The sequence below is a fragment of the Musca domestica genome, unplaced genomic scaffold, assembly GCF_030504385.1.
Source record: "Musca domestica strain aabys unplaced genomic scaffold, Musca_domestica.polishedcontigs.V.1.1 9, whole genome shotgun sequence".
NCBI lineage: Eukaryota > Metazoa > Arthropoda > Insecta > Diptera > Muscidae > Musca > Musca domestica.
This window is the reverse complement of record NW_026712435.1, coordinates 15,582,136-15,599,673: the sequence shown is the minus strand read 5'-3', so window position 1 is coordinate 15,599,673 and position 17,538 is coordinate 15,582,136. Positions and strand designations below refer to the sequence as shown.

General features: G+C 33.1%; 1 protein-coding gene across 1 annotated transcript in view; it reads right to left on the bottom strand.

Moving 5' to 3' along the window:
• The window catches only part of LOC101898205 (paramyosin, long form), a 50,161-nt gene extending 35,138 nt beyond the window's left edge, over positions 1 to 15,023 (bottom strand). Inside the window, exons 1-2 of the mRNA XM_059131804.1 lie at positions 14,588 to 15,023; positions 13,712 to 13,768 (exon numbers count right to left, since the gene is read on the bottom strand). Coding sequence (XP_058987787.1) covers positions 13,712 to 13,768; positions 14,588 to 14,710 — 180 coding nt within the window. The 5' untranslated portion in view covers positions 14,711 to 15,023. The remainder of the gene's footprint in view (positions 1 to 13,711; positions 13,769 to 14,587) is intronic.
• Positions 15,024 to 17,538: the final 2,515 nt, after the last annotated feature.

Below are 17,538 nucleotides of genomic sequence, written 5' to 3'. Positions count from 1 at the left end.
GAAAATGTGCACCTTCGGTTGGCCACCAATCGGCCAATCAGTCGATGGTCCGCTCGTATAAATCGACCGTGGCATGAGAATAAATGCCGAATATTATCGCGAAAATATTGTGAAGGTGGTATTAAAGCCTTGGGCACGCAAACAATTTGGCTGCCGACCAATTTGGACATTGCATCAGCACTATCGCGCTCAGCATGTGCCACCCAAGAATGGTTACAAAATGAAGTTCCTGTCTTCATTTCCAGCGCAAAATGGCCACCAAAATCTCCGAATACCAATCCGTTGGACTATTGTGTCTGGAGAATTTCGGAAAACAAGGTTTGCACTATGTCGATCGCCTCAAGCAAGCGCTTCGCCGGGAATGGGCCAAAATAGCGCAGAGCAACATTCGGGCAGCGTGTGACGGTCACATGCTTTGGCCGTTTGAAGGCCATAATTCGTACCAAAGGTGACCAATTCGAACAAATCTAAATTTATTCTAAATATTGATGCTTATCCGACATTTTCTGCTTTCTTGAATGAAAAATTAAAAAAAAATAATTAAAAATTATGGCGTTTGACTTTGTTGCAGTTTTTGTACCTCACCCTGTATATCAAACTTATTTTTAAAATTTGATTCTGATACCAAACTTCAAGTTTTTAACGCTATCCGTTCAAATGGTGCCATTTTAGAAGTTTGGTGCCATTCTGGAACTTCGTAAAGTTCAGATATCAAAAAACTCTTTGGTACATTTCTCCTGCACTCCATCGGTGACTCTCGTTGCAAATTTCGGAATTCTCAAGCTCATTTCGTTTGTCCAATCCAAAGCAATGAATTTTTAGTACTTTAGTTATTTTATTAGTGTTTTTTTGGGCTATAACTTTGTCATGGTACCGCATTACTCACACTAGGCCTTGTTCGGAGTATTTGTTATAAAATTCGAGAGAGAGAGAGAGGTGTATTAGATGCGTATGTGGGCATTGTTCGTCTCACTCCCCATAGCCTTTATACCTTTTGTACATTTTTATTGGATGAATAAATACATATTGCCTTGATCAAAATATGACCCAAACTGAAAATACATAGTACATCTTGTTCAGAGATCAGGCAACAGAGAAGATTACAATTTTTGAAGATTTTTCTCTCCAGTTGGTTTAATGAAAATATATTCAAAAAGGCTATATTTTGGGATATTCTTTTTTAACCTACTTAATATTAAAATTGATTTATTGTTTAAAAATTGTTAAACTTGTAATTTTTTTCAATTCAAAACAATTACCAAACAACACCTCTGCTGTTAACGCAAAGTTCTTTTTTTTGTAGCCATTCAATTTAATAACATTTAATTTATAACACATGGTATTTGGGGCAAAAACATGTGTTTTAAAAGAGTTCCATTGTTTTTTTTTTTTTTTTTTTTTTTTTTTTGTTTGAGTAATAAATTTTTACACTTTGCGGAGTGTGTTGATGCAAATACAATTCTTGGAATAGTGTTATAAAATATTGGTCAAATTGATTTTCACATATAGTATGTATATTTCTTTTTGGGGAACGTGCCACTGTAAAATATCCAAGAATGCCCATTTTACACTTTCTATAGATAAAGACGATGATTTGTTTTATGAATATATTTTAGGCTTCTGCGTGAGTCAGATTTTGAAAAACAAACACATGGCGAAATGATATGTATGTTTAGATACAAACGGCTGATGCCAAGGGTATGTTTGTGTAGATGCCCGCATTACATACAGCAAAGGTGGATCTACTATCTTTTTTTTGTAGAAATATTGGTGAGCAATTTTGTGTATTAATCACAATTGAATTTTACTTTTAGCGAAGATAAACAAAAATAATCACAAGCTTAAAAAAATATACAAAACTTTGTATTGTGGCGTATAGGTGGTATATGGTACATTGTGGCGTATGAGTAAGATAAAATATTTTTATAGCGCTTACGGATTTCTTAGTCATACTGGTCTGATTATATTGTAAAAAAAATCAGTATGAATACCTAATTGTATTTACAATGGAGACCATACAGATATTTTACTTAATGGTACAGTGCGGCGTATGAGTCACCCACTATAGAATTAAGGTATTCATTCGTACCTATCATCCACAAAACTTTAAAATATTTATTCCAACTGAACTGAAAATACCCCACATTAGGAGGGGCAATTTTTATGGGAAGAAAAAATATTAACAAGTTTCTGATTCCTAGGGTTGGACTGATCAAAAAAGACCACAAGACCATATGTCTAGGGTAAAAATCGAGTCCGCTCATTTTTACTTGAAATTGCAAATTTCATTCGTATTATATTTCGTAAACTTTTGATTTGCATTTAAAGAAAGAGTTGTAGCGTTTGTCTCGGGCTAGAGTTTCTTTGAACATATTACTTACAAACAACTTTGTTTTCATGATCAAAAAATCGGAAATATAGATAATTCAAATTTAAATAAGTTTTTTTTTCGAAAATACGAAACTCTTTTCGGCTCATATCTTGTTAACTTTTTGAAACTTTCAGGAACTTTTAAGAGAAGATTTATAGAACATGTTCCGGGCTACAATTTCTTAAGATATATTACTTAGAAATATCGGAGTTTTCATGGCTAAAAAATCGCAAATATAGAAAATTCAAATTTCAGTTGTTGTTTTTTTGGAAAATATGAAAGTCTTTTGGGCTCATATCTTGTAAACTTTTTGAAACTTTCAGGAACTTTAAAAATAAGATTTGTAGCACTTTTCCCGGCCTATAATTTCTCAAAACATATAACATAAAAAATTCTTTGTTTTCATGGTCAAAAAGTCAAAAATGTAGAAATTCCACCATTATTTTTTACTTTTTTTTTTAATATTTTGACCTATAATAGCTAAGCCATAGAGATTTTCGATGCAATATTATGTCAAAAATTGAAGCCAAGACAATAGCTAAGAATTCTCTAAAACATTGCAGAAGCACTGGGAGCATCATTGTGGCCGTTCTTGTCTTATATTTGCGTAGAAACCTACCCCACATGCTGCAGGAATATTATTTTCGAAACCAAACAATTTTTTTTTACAATTCTTGATTATTTTGAATTGGAAATCAGTTATAAATAGTGTTTTATTTTCTAAAGTGTATTTAAAATTGTTCATCAAGGAAAACAATAGAGAATCTCTTGTTTTCACATGCATGTGTAAGTAGCTGCATATTTATATACGGAGATGCAAAATAAAAGGGGTCGTATAATTGACACTAACTCAAAGTACATATCAAAAATGTTCAAAGGATATTTAGGAGGATGCATGTTGTGCTAGGAAATTTTGCAGTGGAAAAGGAACCACAGGCATAAATCGATTAAAAAATAGTTTCGATTTTTTTTGCACATGGCACATGTGGAAATGAAACATTGAAACAATAATACGTATAGGCATTGCTACCCTCTTTTGAAAAGTATATGCATTATATAAATACCACACCATATGTAGTGACGATTTTTTGAAGATATTTTTATATAATTTTGAGAGAGAAAAATCATCCTTGAAAAAATTGTTCGTTTATTTGTTTGGACAGTTATGGAAAAATATTGGCATTTATTTTTTGGCATACCCATGGTAAAATAAATACAAAGAAGGACAAATTTAAAAATAAATATAAAGAAAAATATGAAATGTGGTAAAGATGAACACCGATTCAACACTAGTGTTCTAATAAGTAAAAAAGCAGTAAGTTCGGCAGGACCGAATTTGGATACAATACATCATTTGGAATGAACTTAAAAATTTTCAAAAAAGAAAATCTTTTAAGATCATAGATATCTGCTTAAATCATATATGGAATATAGAGAGTTACCGTTATATTGGAGCCTATACGAAGATGTGGAACTGTATATATCATAAGCCAATATTCATATATGAAACTTGAAACAATTCCGGTGAATAATGTCGGTAAAACCATCTAAATACCGAATATTTAGAAGTACAGTAATATTGGGGTTTTACGAAATGTTGATCTACAAAGGAGACTTTACCCACCCCAAAAAACCTAAATCTCTCGGTGCAATTATATGGGGGCTATACCAAAACGTGGACCTATTTAGCCGATTTTCAATACAAAAAGTCCTGTAAATCTAAAACACATCTGAGTAAAATTTTATTACACTACCTCATTTCGTTCGGAAGCTAGAGTAATTTCCACAGACTGAGAGACCGACAGACAGACGGACACCGCTAAATCGTTACAGACTTTTAAGCTAATCAAGAATATATATACAAGGTGGCGCAAAAGTAATCCTCCTATAATTAAATTCAATTAATATTACGATTGGCCCCTGATGTCTTAATTACAGCCAAAAAAAACATCGGAATGTTTGTCAAGTACATATGTATGTACAAGGTGGCGCAAACATAATCTTCCGATGTTTTTGGCTGTAATTAAGACATTAGGGGCCAATCGTAAAATCTATAGCAATTTCTGATAGGAGGATTACTATTGCTCCACTAAGTTGGAAGGTATAATGACTGATTTCTATGCCCTAAGCCATGTGGCTACAGAGGCATATATCATTTGACAGGGCCAAAACATGCCATTTCTTTAGACGAAATTCGTTTCAGGAGCTTTGGAGACGATTCGTCGGGCTGGCTGGTTGATGTGCACGATAATTCTCGAAGGGAGTATCCGATTTCGTCCAAATTTGATTCATCTTAATTTTATTATCAAATTTAGAATGTGTTCGGAAATAGGAAATATCAGCCCTCTCCCTCAAACGGTTAATATTTTCACAGAAAATACTTTGTCTCATAGAAAGAGAAAAAGTCATTCAATTCTGTTCAAACTCTGCAAATCTTTATATTTATATTAGTACTAGTGCTCAGGGGGACAATATTAAATTAATTCTTCTAGTTCCAATCCCATAAAGGGTTAAAATTTTGAATAATCATAACTCTAATAAAATGTGAAATAAATAAAATATTTCTATCAACTGTGTGTATGAGTATAGCATGGAATCTATATCGAAATCTGGTCCCATTTCTATAAAATTATACTATATCTGATAGTTGACACCAAATATCGTTGATGTGTAGAGCTTTTTACGGGTGTGAGGGACTTAAATTCGTAATCGGATGTAACATATATATTGGAGCTATAGCTATATCTTAATCGATTTTCACCTAAAATTTGATACACTTCCTTCGAGCCTGAATTCATTTGTGCCAAAATCCATTATGTTCGTGCTCACATTTGGTGCTCAATAAACTTAAAATCAGATAAAGATATATATGGGAGCTACATATATCCACATCTGAACGGATTTCGATCAAATTTGGCTAAAGCGTTTTTGAGCTGAATATCTTTCCTCGAATATCGTTTTAACGGAGTGCATATTACGGCTATGGAGGATAAAAATAAGAAATTCGGTTTTAAAATATGTATGAGAGCTAAAGCTATACCTGAACATAATCCATGTTATTTGGACATTTGGTGCAGAAAATCGGTCGAAGATATAAACGGGAGCTATATTTAAATTTGGATCGATTTCCCCAATTTCAATAGGGTTCGTCCTGGGGCCATGAAAAGGATTTGTACAAAATTTCATCTCGATCGGGAAATAAATTCGATCTGTAATTTGTTTACAAAAATACAGGAACGAACATGAATAAATTGACTCAGAAGCTGATTCTGCTAAAATCATCAAAAGGTACTATGGGTCTATCTCGCTTCCTTATATATGATACAGATTTTCAAATATGTAGTACCCAAAAGAAAGATAATAGAAATATCCAAATATAAAATGGTCGAAATAAGTCCAGGTTAAGTTGGGACCCCCCCCCTCCCCTAAAAATATGAGACGGCCCTGTTCAGAGCCATTTTGACAAATATTTTAACAATAATTGTGAATATTAAGATTTTCCAAAACGTAACGCTTTATTTAGAATAATTTAAATTTTAAATCCCATAATTTTTGGTACTTTTTATATCCTTTCTCAAAAACATAAAAAAAACATATTCTTCTATAACACTTATAAAAATATCTCCTTAGAAATATACATTTCCTATGACTTGTTTCAAGTCATGCACACACATTTCCTCTTTACCGAACAAAAAAAAAAAAAAAAAAAAAAAAAAAAAAAAAAAAAAAGATGTTGATGTCCAAAAATAGCCAGGAATGTGACTTCAATGGTGATTACCATTAATTTTAGCCAGACAATTACAAATTTTGTAGGTATTTCCGCCAGCTAAGGTAACGGTAAATAGACAAGCCGTTTTGTCCACGGGATGAGTCCGGGGAATGGGCACACTCACATGTAACCCAAAAATTTCCTCTTCACCCTATATTGTTTTTGTTTTGTGTAGTTGGCTGCTTGTGGTATTCCCAATTTATGTTCTTTTGTTTTTGTTTTTTGTTGTTTTGTGCCGCTTGCATAGGTTTTGGCCCAGGCCAAAAATATTTTCTAATTTCGTATGAAATATTTGTTGTTATTTCGAGCACTTGGTTGGTTGTTCCAAGCGGCAGCAAACAACATATTGTGGCGTTAACATTTTATGTGGTGTTTCTGTATTTTTTTTTTTTGTTTGCTACTGATCGGCCTCTTCGCATTACAAAGCGAGAGAGAGAGAGAAAGAGTGTAAATGTGTCTAATGACAAATAATGTTCGAAGATATTGAGTATTTCGAAAATGGAATGCAGAGATAGAGAAAAAGAACTCTAAACACACAAAGCAATGCAAATGACACACAAATCTTTAGACTCTATCCTTTTAAATGTTATTTATTGTAAATTTTACTATTTACACCAAAAAAAAAAAAAAAAACATCAACTGTAAAGTTTGTATTTCTAAACAATTTATTTGCTAGCTGTGAGGAAGAGGAGGAAAAAGCTTACTACACTCTCGGCTAAGCCTATTTGTCCATCATCCACATCAGCATCGCCGTCGTCGTCGTCATCATGAAAAGATCAGCAATTGAAGTTCAATGCACACCATTATCACAATGGTTATCGGTCAACAGCAATCTGTGTTGTTGTTGTTTTTGTTATTGTAAGGCTTTGTTGCTGGCGTTGCAAGGGTATTTGTTTTAAATTTAGATGCCCTTTTTTTTGCTCAATGTAGAAAGAAAGCAGCAACAGCTGCTGTTAGAGGTGTTGCTTTTTTATTCAAAATCATTGTGCTTTTGTTATTCTATCTACATGTGTTTCGATTAGGTTATTTTGTTTGAACAGTGTTTGGCTTGCTTGTTTGGGATACCATAGTATTTTGTTGTTGTTGTTTTGTTTTTGTTTTCAATTGATTTTTTTTGCATTATTGTTTTTATTGCACTTTCGTTACAAAATACAAGTAAATAATTTAATTTTTTATTTTTATGTTTTGTATGGGGTTTTTTCTGGGTTGACATTATAAAACAAAAAATGTTCTTTTGTTTTCTTTTTGCGCTAAGGTGAGATTAATGATTGAAAGTGAGTGTTTAAGAGAAAACAGTAGCATCAAGGTCGTGTTTACTGAAATGATTTCAACACTCAAAATACAGAAAATAAAAATTTCTTTAATCATTTTAAGATTCGAAATCTCTCTTTGTTAAGTGCGAATGAAGCGAGTTTGAGATTTGTAAAAGAATATCAATTGTGGAGAAAGATAAAACCACATATCCTCTGCCTGTAATTTTCTGCCACAGGCTGAAGCACCCATTACGAACTTACAATACGAAATTTAACACAGTTCTGATGAATAATATCGCTAGAATCACCCAAATATTGAATATAGGGAGGTGCCGTTATATGGGGGTATACGAAGACTTGGACCTGCACCATATTGAAAAGAGCTAAACTTATTGTTGAAAAAATATACAAAAGACGTGGACCTGCATAGGCAATTATTTGCCACAGGCTGTAGTACCTATTAGGAACTTCAAATTTTGTACATGCTCAGTGAAAAATGTGACAAAAGTCATCAAAATACCAAATATGTGGAGGTACAGTTATATGGGGACTATAGGGAAACTCAGACCTATATTGAAAGCTCTATTTTAGGATGTTTCTTACATAATAGGAACACATGCTGCCAATTAACAACAAATTCGGGTTAAAATTTTGATTAAAACATCCAAAAAATCTTAAATCTTTCGGTAGAGATATATTAGGGCTACACCAAAACGTGGACCGATACAGCCCATTTTCCATACTAAGAGTCCTGCAGACGTAACATACATCTTAATAAATTTTTATCAGACGGACGGACATCGTTAAATCGACATAGAATTTTATGCTGATAAAGAATATATGTAATTTGTGGGGTCTCAAATATATATTTCGAGGTATTACAAACAGAAAGACAAACTTAACATACCCTCCATACCTAGTGAAGGGTATACAAATACTATTTATTCCAATGACATATCCCTTAATAGCCATAAACCCCTAAAATCAACCTGTAAAACCTGATTTTATATGCGTAGTAGGTATTTTACCGTTTGTATGGTCTAAGCCACATTTTCCAGCCTAAGTAGATTTAATTTGATTCTCAATCTCTCTTTGATTTGATTTAATTCTCAACATAAATCATAAATATCCCAGGCAAAAAACAAGGGAACTGATGAGGATTGGTGGCTCTTTCCGAAACGTAGGTATTCCCTGCCTTACCCCCTGGTAAACATTACCACCGTTCTCCACTAATAAACAAATGTTGTTTTATAAAAACAACAATAATGGGATTAAGCCTGACGATTTTTGCAACAACAAAATACTACGGTATCCCAAACAAACTTGCCAACACTTTTCTCATAAATCAGATATATATGAGGAAAGTGAATTGTCAAAAAACGATTTATATACTTCGACTTCGTTGAGAACCATATCCTGATGATAATAATGTCAATAGTAATGTTTTTGCTAGGAACAAACTATGGCCGAAGAATTTATTTCCTGGGAGAACTCAAGGTCAAGGGCATATCAGAAACGCCTCGATTACCAGAAAAAATTCTAACAAGAGTTAGAAACTGGTCGAGTTTTTGAATTTTTTTTCGAAATCTAATTTGGCATCTCTTATAAAGAGCGTCCCAACATGAACACAATTTTTAAATTTGGCACCATTCGAAATGTCATTTTTTTGACATTTGAACAATTGTTATTGTTTGCTAGTATAAAGTACGAGGTCAGTAAAAATAGAGCGCTACACGAATGAACAACGCATTCTCATTTTTAAATTATTTTACCAAAATGGTGGAAGTTCGGAAATTTCGATCGACCAAGGGTCAACTGTAAAGAGATTAGTGGGGAAGAGAGGGAAGAAAATGGAATTTTCCGATGCTGGTTGTAAAGACAACAACGCGTCTTCGACCAGTTCGATCGATCGAACATATCGTAGCTGTATGTGATGACGTCGCTCAAACTCCATTCGCCTCAATTGGACACAGAACTCATGAAATTGCGGACTCCAAATCCACTATGCAACGAATTTTGATGAAAGATTTGCATCTACGTGCATACAACATGATTTTGATTGATTTTGCTGAAAAAATCCTCCAATCCAATTAAGAGGCCCATTTCCATCTTCGTCAATAGGTGGAATTGTCACATTTGGGTTGAGGAAAATCCTAGAGTGATTCATGAGAAGCAAATGCATGTTCACCGTTTACGTGAAATCATTTGACCTTTTTTATGAAAATGAGGCAGGTCAAGCCCAAACGGTCAATGGTGTTCGGTATCGTGAAATGGTAATCATTTTTTTTATCTAGAATTGAATTGCACTTCATACAGCCAGAGAAACAATTCAATTGCTGTACCAGTTATTTCCCGGTCGAGTTATTTCGCCTTTTGGAGATCAGAATTGGTTGGTTTTGAACAGCTTTACATTTTTTCTTTGGGGTTTTTTGAAGTCGATGTTTTACGCGAATAAGCCGACGACTTAAGCCTTAAAAGGAGAAATTGAGCACTGTATTAATGAAATAACACAGCATTTATGCAAAACGGTCATTGAAAGATCACGTGTGCGTCAGTGTGGGAAGGCGGCCATCTGCACGATATCTTGTTCCGGATTCTGTCTACTTTACGATGTATTAACATTTTACATTTTTTTTTTTAAATATCTGTGTTTTATTTAAAATTTAATAATTGCCTTTTAGTTGGTATGCCCTTTAGAAATTATCGATTTTGAGGGATGAAAAATATTCCACAAAGGAAGTCTCCATGTTAACTGCCTGAAGATGTGTCATCGCGAAAATAAGCTACACAATCTGCAAACAGATATTTCGTTCCATTGCGTTTCTTAATATACTTGCCAAGGAAATTACGCCAAGATATTTGGTTCAACATTTTTGTAGTTTAACATCATTAAAATATTTTGGTTCAAATTTTTTAAATAGTTGTAGTGGTTTAATAAACCAATAAATGCCCATATTTTGGCACAAGCTCTGTTTCCACTGGATATTGTTTTTTTTAGCCAGTTATCCCAGCAAAGCTCTGGTTTAAACAATCATTCTTTAAAATGTCTAACTTTGCTTGCAAAGCTAAAAAGTCAAGTTCGATACAATCCACCATATCTTGAAATATTGACGTATGAATAATGGCGTATACTTCATATTCAGTGTGTATTACTGAGACGCAGCATATTACAAAAATCCATGCACGAAATTGTGAAAATTGTATCGTAATATGAGTTGTGAAATCTATTTCCCAAAAAATATTCTCTCTACCAATTTTTTATATTTATATATTTATATATATCCAAAAAAGTGAATTTCCAAAACCACTGTGCATAATTTAATGATTGCATTAAATTTGGGTAGGCGTTCTGATGACTATCTGCCATATATTCACCTATACTAAAACGCACAGACACACACATATAAGGCATTTGCATACGATTTCACCCATACATATGACTGCCATAATTACACAATTTTTATTTTTGGTATTTTTTTATTACCATTTCATTGCTGCTGCTGCAGCTTTTGTGAAAAGGTGGACCGTTTGCCTGTGGGTGTTAATGAGAAACGTTGAGCATTTTATGAGTGACAAATATCGGCTAAAAAAGCAAAAAAAAAAAAATAAAAATAAGAAATATATGTGTGTATATCTTAGCCGATGTGACAGTCATGGCTGGCATGTGCGATTAACATGATGTGAAATTTATGTTGGCGGGGCCATATTCTTTGGAATCATAATTATAGATAGATAGAGAGATATATAGAAGAAAGATGTGGTCAAGTATTTTCTAGAATTTCTGTGCAAATCTTTATTTATGCATTTGTGTATATGTATACATGTGTGTGTGTTTAATGAACTGGAACAAGAAAAATAATAAACTTTTTCATTTGAATTCTGTTCTCAGGTATTAGTCACAGATATTAAGCAAATTAAATGTGATCCTGTGTGCGTGAAGTGGAATGATTTTGTGGGAGTTGGATAGCTTTGTTTGAAATCTGCTATATATTTTACACATTATCTACAATTGAAAAACTGTCAAGAGAAGATTTTTATTTTCTAAATAATTATTAGCTCTCTTCCAGAACTTGCAAGAGTATCCAAGTTTTACAATTTTTATAAAGGAAAAATAAAGAAAATCGGTTAGCGTAAAAAATTTCACATTCTTGCCGTTTTGGAACAGATCAATTATTTTGTGTTCCCTTAAGAACACCACATGCGAACTATGTGAGTCCATTTGTAATATGCAATCATGCGATCTTTACTGAAATCTCAAAAATATCAAGAATGACATGAGTATCAAAATAGGTAGAAATTTTCCAACATTAGGTTATAAAGTTCCGAATATAGAGTGATATGCCAGCAAATTTCAAAATCTTATATGTTCCGCAAAAAGTTTGATCGAGAAAAAGTCAAATTTTTTAATGAATGCATGTAATTTAGATCTACGGCTGTTGGAGCGAGTCATGGAGCGCATGATACCAGGAAGTGCCTAAGACCCAGGGCCTCTGGATCGTCCTCCCAAATGGCTATTTTTCCAAAAAAAAAAAAAAAAAAAAAAAAAATTCGAACTGTTTAAATGGGAATACTAATTTTTGGCCCGTTGGGCCTTACACGAAATTGTTTTGAAAAATAAGGAAGGAAGGAAGTAGCCTATTTGACCAGTACCTTTGTATTATTCTTTGGAATGAGTGCTTCCTAAAAATGAGATTGAAGTCTATATCATGTACTCAAAATGGTCCAAAAATAAGGTGTTTGCAAGACTACTTCAAAAAGGAGACAAAGAAAAAGTTACTCTATCCTTTCAGACCGTCCTCCAAAATGGCTATTTTTCCGAAATTGTTGAAAATTTATAAATGGGAAACTTATTTTTTGCCATTTGGGCCTCATATGAAATTGTTTCGAAAAACCTTTTTTATGCTGGAAGTATCCTATGGCCTGGCAGAAGCCTATTTGATCAGAACCTTTGCATTACTCATGTGTGCTTCGTAGAAATGAGATTGAAGTATTTCTTAATAATGAACCCACAACTCATGTGTTTTCATTTCCTACTTCAGAATGCTAGGCTCTGGAGAATTCTGACACATTTTTGGATAATAAAACAAAATTGAGCATTTTTATCGAATACGATTTTTCATTCTGATTCTATGGTCTGGAAAATAGCCTCAAAGAAACAAAAGGGTTCTGACTCTCTCAATTGAAATATGTACTCAAGGATAATACCCAATGAAACCCCAGTGAAAATGTCGATCTCATTTTCAAACAAAACAATGAAAAAGGACAAAGGACAAGGATACATTCAAGGAAAACCCCGTAAGGGATATAGGGAATTAAGAATAATGCTCTCTCCATCTTCCTCTCTCTAAGATCTTCCCGTAAAGGATACGTGGAAATAAGATTAATGCTCTCTCCACCTCCCTCTCACTAAGATCTTCCCGTGAAGGATACAGGGAATTAAGATTAATGCTCTCTTCACCTTCCCTCTCTCTCTAAGATCTTCTCGTAAAGGGTACAGGGAATTGAGGTTAATGCTCTCTCCATCTCCCTCTCTCTAAAATCGTCCTGTAAAGGATACAGGAATTTAAGATTAATTCCCTCGCCCAATTTCTCTCTCTCTAAGATCCTCCACCTCGCTCTCTCTAGAATTTTTCCGTAAAGCCTATAGGAAATTAAGATTAATGCCATCGCCTGTCTCTCTCTTTAAGATTTTTCAAGGGCTTTAAGGACGACAAAGGCTTGAAAATGAGCCATAAAAAGCGGAAATATAATTGGAATCAAATAATTTTTTAAACAATAATATTATTGAATATTTTTTTAAATTAAATTAGATAAAAATTAATTTAATTTTCAAAATAATTTTGAAAAAATTAAAAAAAAAAAATTTAATTTAATTTAAAAATAATTTAATTTCAAAAGTTTTTTATTTCATTTATTATTTGTTTCTTCATTTTACTTAAGTTTTTAAGTGTTCTGATATTTTTATTTAAAGCGTTATTAAATTGTGTAAAAATTTTAATTAATATTTTATAATAATTAATTTAGTAATTTAATTCCAAAAATAATTTAATTTCAATAGTATTTTTTTTAATTTATTATTTTTTTCCTCGTTTTATTTACGTTTTTAGGTGTTCTAATTTTGTTATCCTTTTTATCTAAATTGTTATTTTTTATTCCAATTCCAAAATTGTGTAAAAATGTTAATTATATTTTTTAATTTTGTTGTATTTTATTCATATCATTATCCTTATTTTTTCCGCAGAAAAAAATATTTTGCAATTTCTTATTTTGATTTTCTCCAAACAAAAATTATATATTTTTTTATTTTTTGTAACTTACCCTTTGGCGCAATTCACGTTCAGCTTCAAGATCATCCTGGAGCAAACGGATTTTATCCTGGAAATATTAAATATTATGACGCATTAGAGCACACTCGATATTTTTTTATTGAAAAACCAGAATATCCTTTAATAAATATGATTCATTTCAAATAAAACACATCCTTGATCAAATTTAATTGTCACTTTAGTTTTTGGATTTTGAAAAAAAAAAAAATAAAAATCAAAAATATCCATTACATAATAATTCCATTAGAAAAAAAGGAAATATGTATATTTTTTCATCGTCTTTATGATATTCATATACATAGGCACATACATATATGAATATGAATCCGCATATATTTTCTATCGTTATATATGTAGATAGATATACATTCAACGATATGTACAATTTTGTGGTTGGCTCATCATGATTCGTTTTCAAAATTTTTTTTCTCAGTCTATCGCACATACACATATATATGTAATTACATATATCCACAAAAGCACACACACACACACACTTGATTTTGTATATGTGTGTGTGTGAATGTATCTACTTTAGTATTGGTTACTTTATTTTTTCTTCATTGTACACATTAAATTTTTTTAGAACTTTTGCACTCATTTCATAACATTTTCTTTTAGTTTCTTTTTGTGTTTCATTCAGTTTTTTTAGTCTTCACTTTTTTTTGTGGTTTTTGGGCGTATTTTTTTAGGATTTCCTTTTCTTTTTTTTAGAAATTTGAATTTAGTGAATTTTTTTCAAAAACATTTGTATTTTTTTTCTCTTATTCAGTTTCATTTTTATTTGTATTCCTCTATTGAGCTTTAGTCCTTTGCAGATAGATTTAGTCCTTTTTAGGCGTTGTGGCTTGACCATTCTTCTTCTTACCTCAAGACGATGAAGGGCGCTCATATCGGCAGTATATTCAATGTTGATGTTCTCAACACCGGGTCCAGTGGAGGTGGCTCTATAAGAGTATTTTGAAGTACGTACAGCTTGTGATGAAGACATGTTGTTTTTGTTTTTATTGATTTAATTTAAATTAAAATTGAAATTTAGTTTGCGGTTGTTTTTTTTTAAGTAAAAAAATTCACTTCGTTCGCGTAAGCGCTTTCTTTCTTTGGTTCTTCCAACAGAATTTCCTTTTTTCCACACGCAACAGAAAAGTCAAAAAGTAGTTGTCACCGAGTCACCGAATAATTCGTAATAAACGTCGGAGTAAGGCTGGTGATCTACTGAACGAGAGATCCCGGTGTCGTTCGAATAAAGAGTATTTCGTGTTATTGTCGGTATGACCAACGTTTTCGTCTATTTCTACCCAAAAAATGTTGTTTTTCCTCAACGCAAAAGTTTTTCTCGCTTTTCCCATTCCACTGGCCGCGATCCGCATATTCCTGCCACCCCTTGGCCATCGTGTGGTCATGTGTGTGTTGAGTTGAACTTTGAGTTTTTTTTTTTGTTTTTGGCTGCTGAGTGTTTCATACTTTGGGATGCTATCTTCCTTCGCATGTCGTTGTTGTTGTTGTTGTTCTTGGTTTTTGATGGAGGCTTTTTGGCGGCTACTTTAGCTGCTCGTTATACGCTTTGTAGTTGTTGTTGTGTGTCTGTGTGTTTGCCGTTATTTCAAAATTGCTTTATTTTTTCTTCAATTTTTCAAATGGATTTTCACGCTTTTTCCTACTCACACTTTCAAATATTTGTGTTAATTGCCGTTATGGCATTATGTGTTGTTGTTGTTGCTGCTGCTGCTGCATTTGTATCTTTCTCCTGTATCTTCGAGGGAAATTCTTTTGATTTTGTGTACGTTTTGTTGTTGTTTTTTCAATTCTCCTTCAAATTCAAATTGAGCAACATGTGTGTTTGGCTGTCTGTTTGCATTTCTATCTCTGCTTCTATGGTTTGCCTATCTTTCGATCGCTCTCGTCTATCACAACTTTGTTGGAACCGCACACACACACACACACGCCAGTATCCCCTATAGATTCACCTGTAATTAGCCAGACAGCCGTGTGGCAACAACTTCTGTGCATCTTCACTTCACCCCATCCTGCGCCGCACCTTCCACACCTTCCTCATCGATGAAGACGATTGTGTTTTTTTTTTGTTTGCTTTTTGCCAAAAGTGCGTAAAAATTATTTTTAAATTGTAAATTTTGCAGCTAATGTTGTTGTTGTTGTTATTTTCAATTTTCTTCGCACTGAAGAATTTTTAGTTTTCTTTTGAACTTTTGATTCAGAGTTTCGTTTTAGTTTCTTTTTTGCCCTAAGCAGTTTGGGTCCATGGGGAACAAATGTTATTTATTGTTGTATTATTCGCCTGATTTGCAATTGAGTTTGAAGTCAATTATGAAATCTGTTTCGAATGCAAAAGAAAACAAAACAAATGTTCTACTAGTTGTTGTCTTTCAAAATTGATTGTTTATGATTGATAATTGTTTAGATGGATGAGTATATGCATGCATGTTGGCAGCTTGTTAGAATGCACTGAAGCTGTATGATTTGCAGTTAAAATTGCTAGTTGGGACTTGACTACGTTTGTGCGACTAAACATGTTTCGATTGTCCAATTAGGTTTAATTTTGGACCAATAAGATCAAGTTCTGACTAGGACGCAATTGATTCAGAGGTAGCTATCCGATTTTATATTAAGGCCTCTTATTATGGAATATTATTAAGTAGGAGAAATCACGTACTCGTACAAAAATGTCTCAGTCAAATTTGATGAAAACAAGTAAAAAATTATCGGTCAGTTTTGCCAACAGATTTATACCATCAGCCAATGTTCGATTATTTTAAATTATCTTGACATCTATTAGGAATTGTCAAACTCTTGACCCTCTATGGAGTGGGTTTTGAAATAAATATTATTATGAATATATAAGAAAATCGAACAATTTTTGAGAAATCTTAAATCCCATATTCATCTCAGGGTTCTGGTTGAGAGACATATATTTAGATATAGCAAGTTGTAAAGAATCGCTGAGTTGTTTCACAATTTATGACAGATAAAATATTGAAAATTGTGTCCCTTTGTGGGTGAGCGTCTTCACAACAGATCTTGTGTTAGCAAAAATGTTTGTATGTGTGAAATTTGAAAAGAGTTGGATTATTATTTCGATATTCATGGATATTCAAAATTTTGAGCGTTTGTGAGTGAGTAGCGGACCGATATTGTAAATTTTCACACCAGACCTTGCATTGACACAATATTATGATATGCAAAGTTGGAGCAAAATCGGATTATCGTTTCTCTATCTGTGCAAAAATATATATTTTTCAAAATGTCGACCATTTGTGGGGGAGGTGCCAGAAGTAGTGGACCGATATATTCCATCTTAACACCAGACCTGGGGTTAATATAAATATTGGGATGTGTGAAATTCAATCGGACTCTTACATCACATTTTATGAGAGTTGTAATTATTCAAAATGTTGACCATTTGTGGGGGAGGTACTTGATGGAGTGGACCGATATTGTCCATTTTTACACTTGACCTAGCACTGAGGCAAATATTAGGATTGCAAAGTTGGAGCACAATCGGATTATCCTTTCACTTTCTGTGCAAAAAAAAAAATTTATTTGAAAATTTCGAACTCTGAACTCGATCTAAGTTTGACAAAAATATTACGATGTACTCAGTTTGGACCAAATCGGATACTCGCTTCGAGAGTTATCGTGCGCACCAGCCAGACAGAGTCGCTAGATCGACTCCAAATGTTTTGAAACAGATTTGGTCCAAAGAGACCTAGGGTCTAAAACCGTTATTTGTAATTTATGGACTCGAAAACCGCTGCACAGATATTCCTGAAAATTTCTAAGTATACTACAACCTCGCCAGAA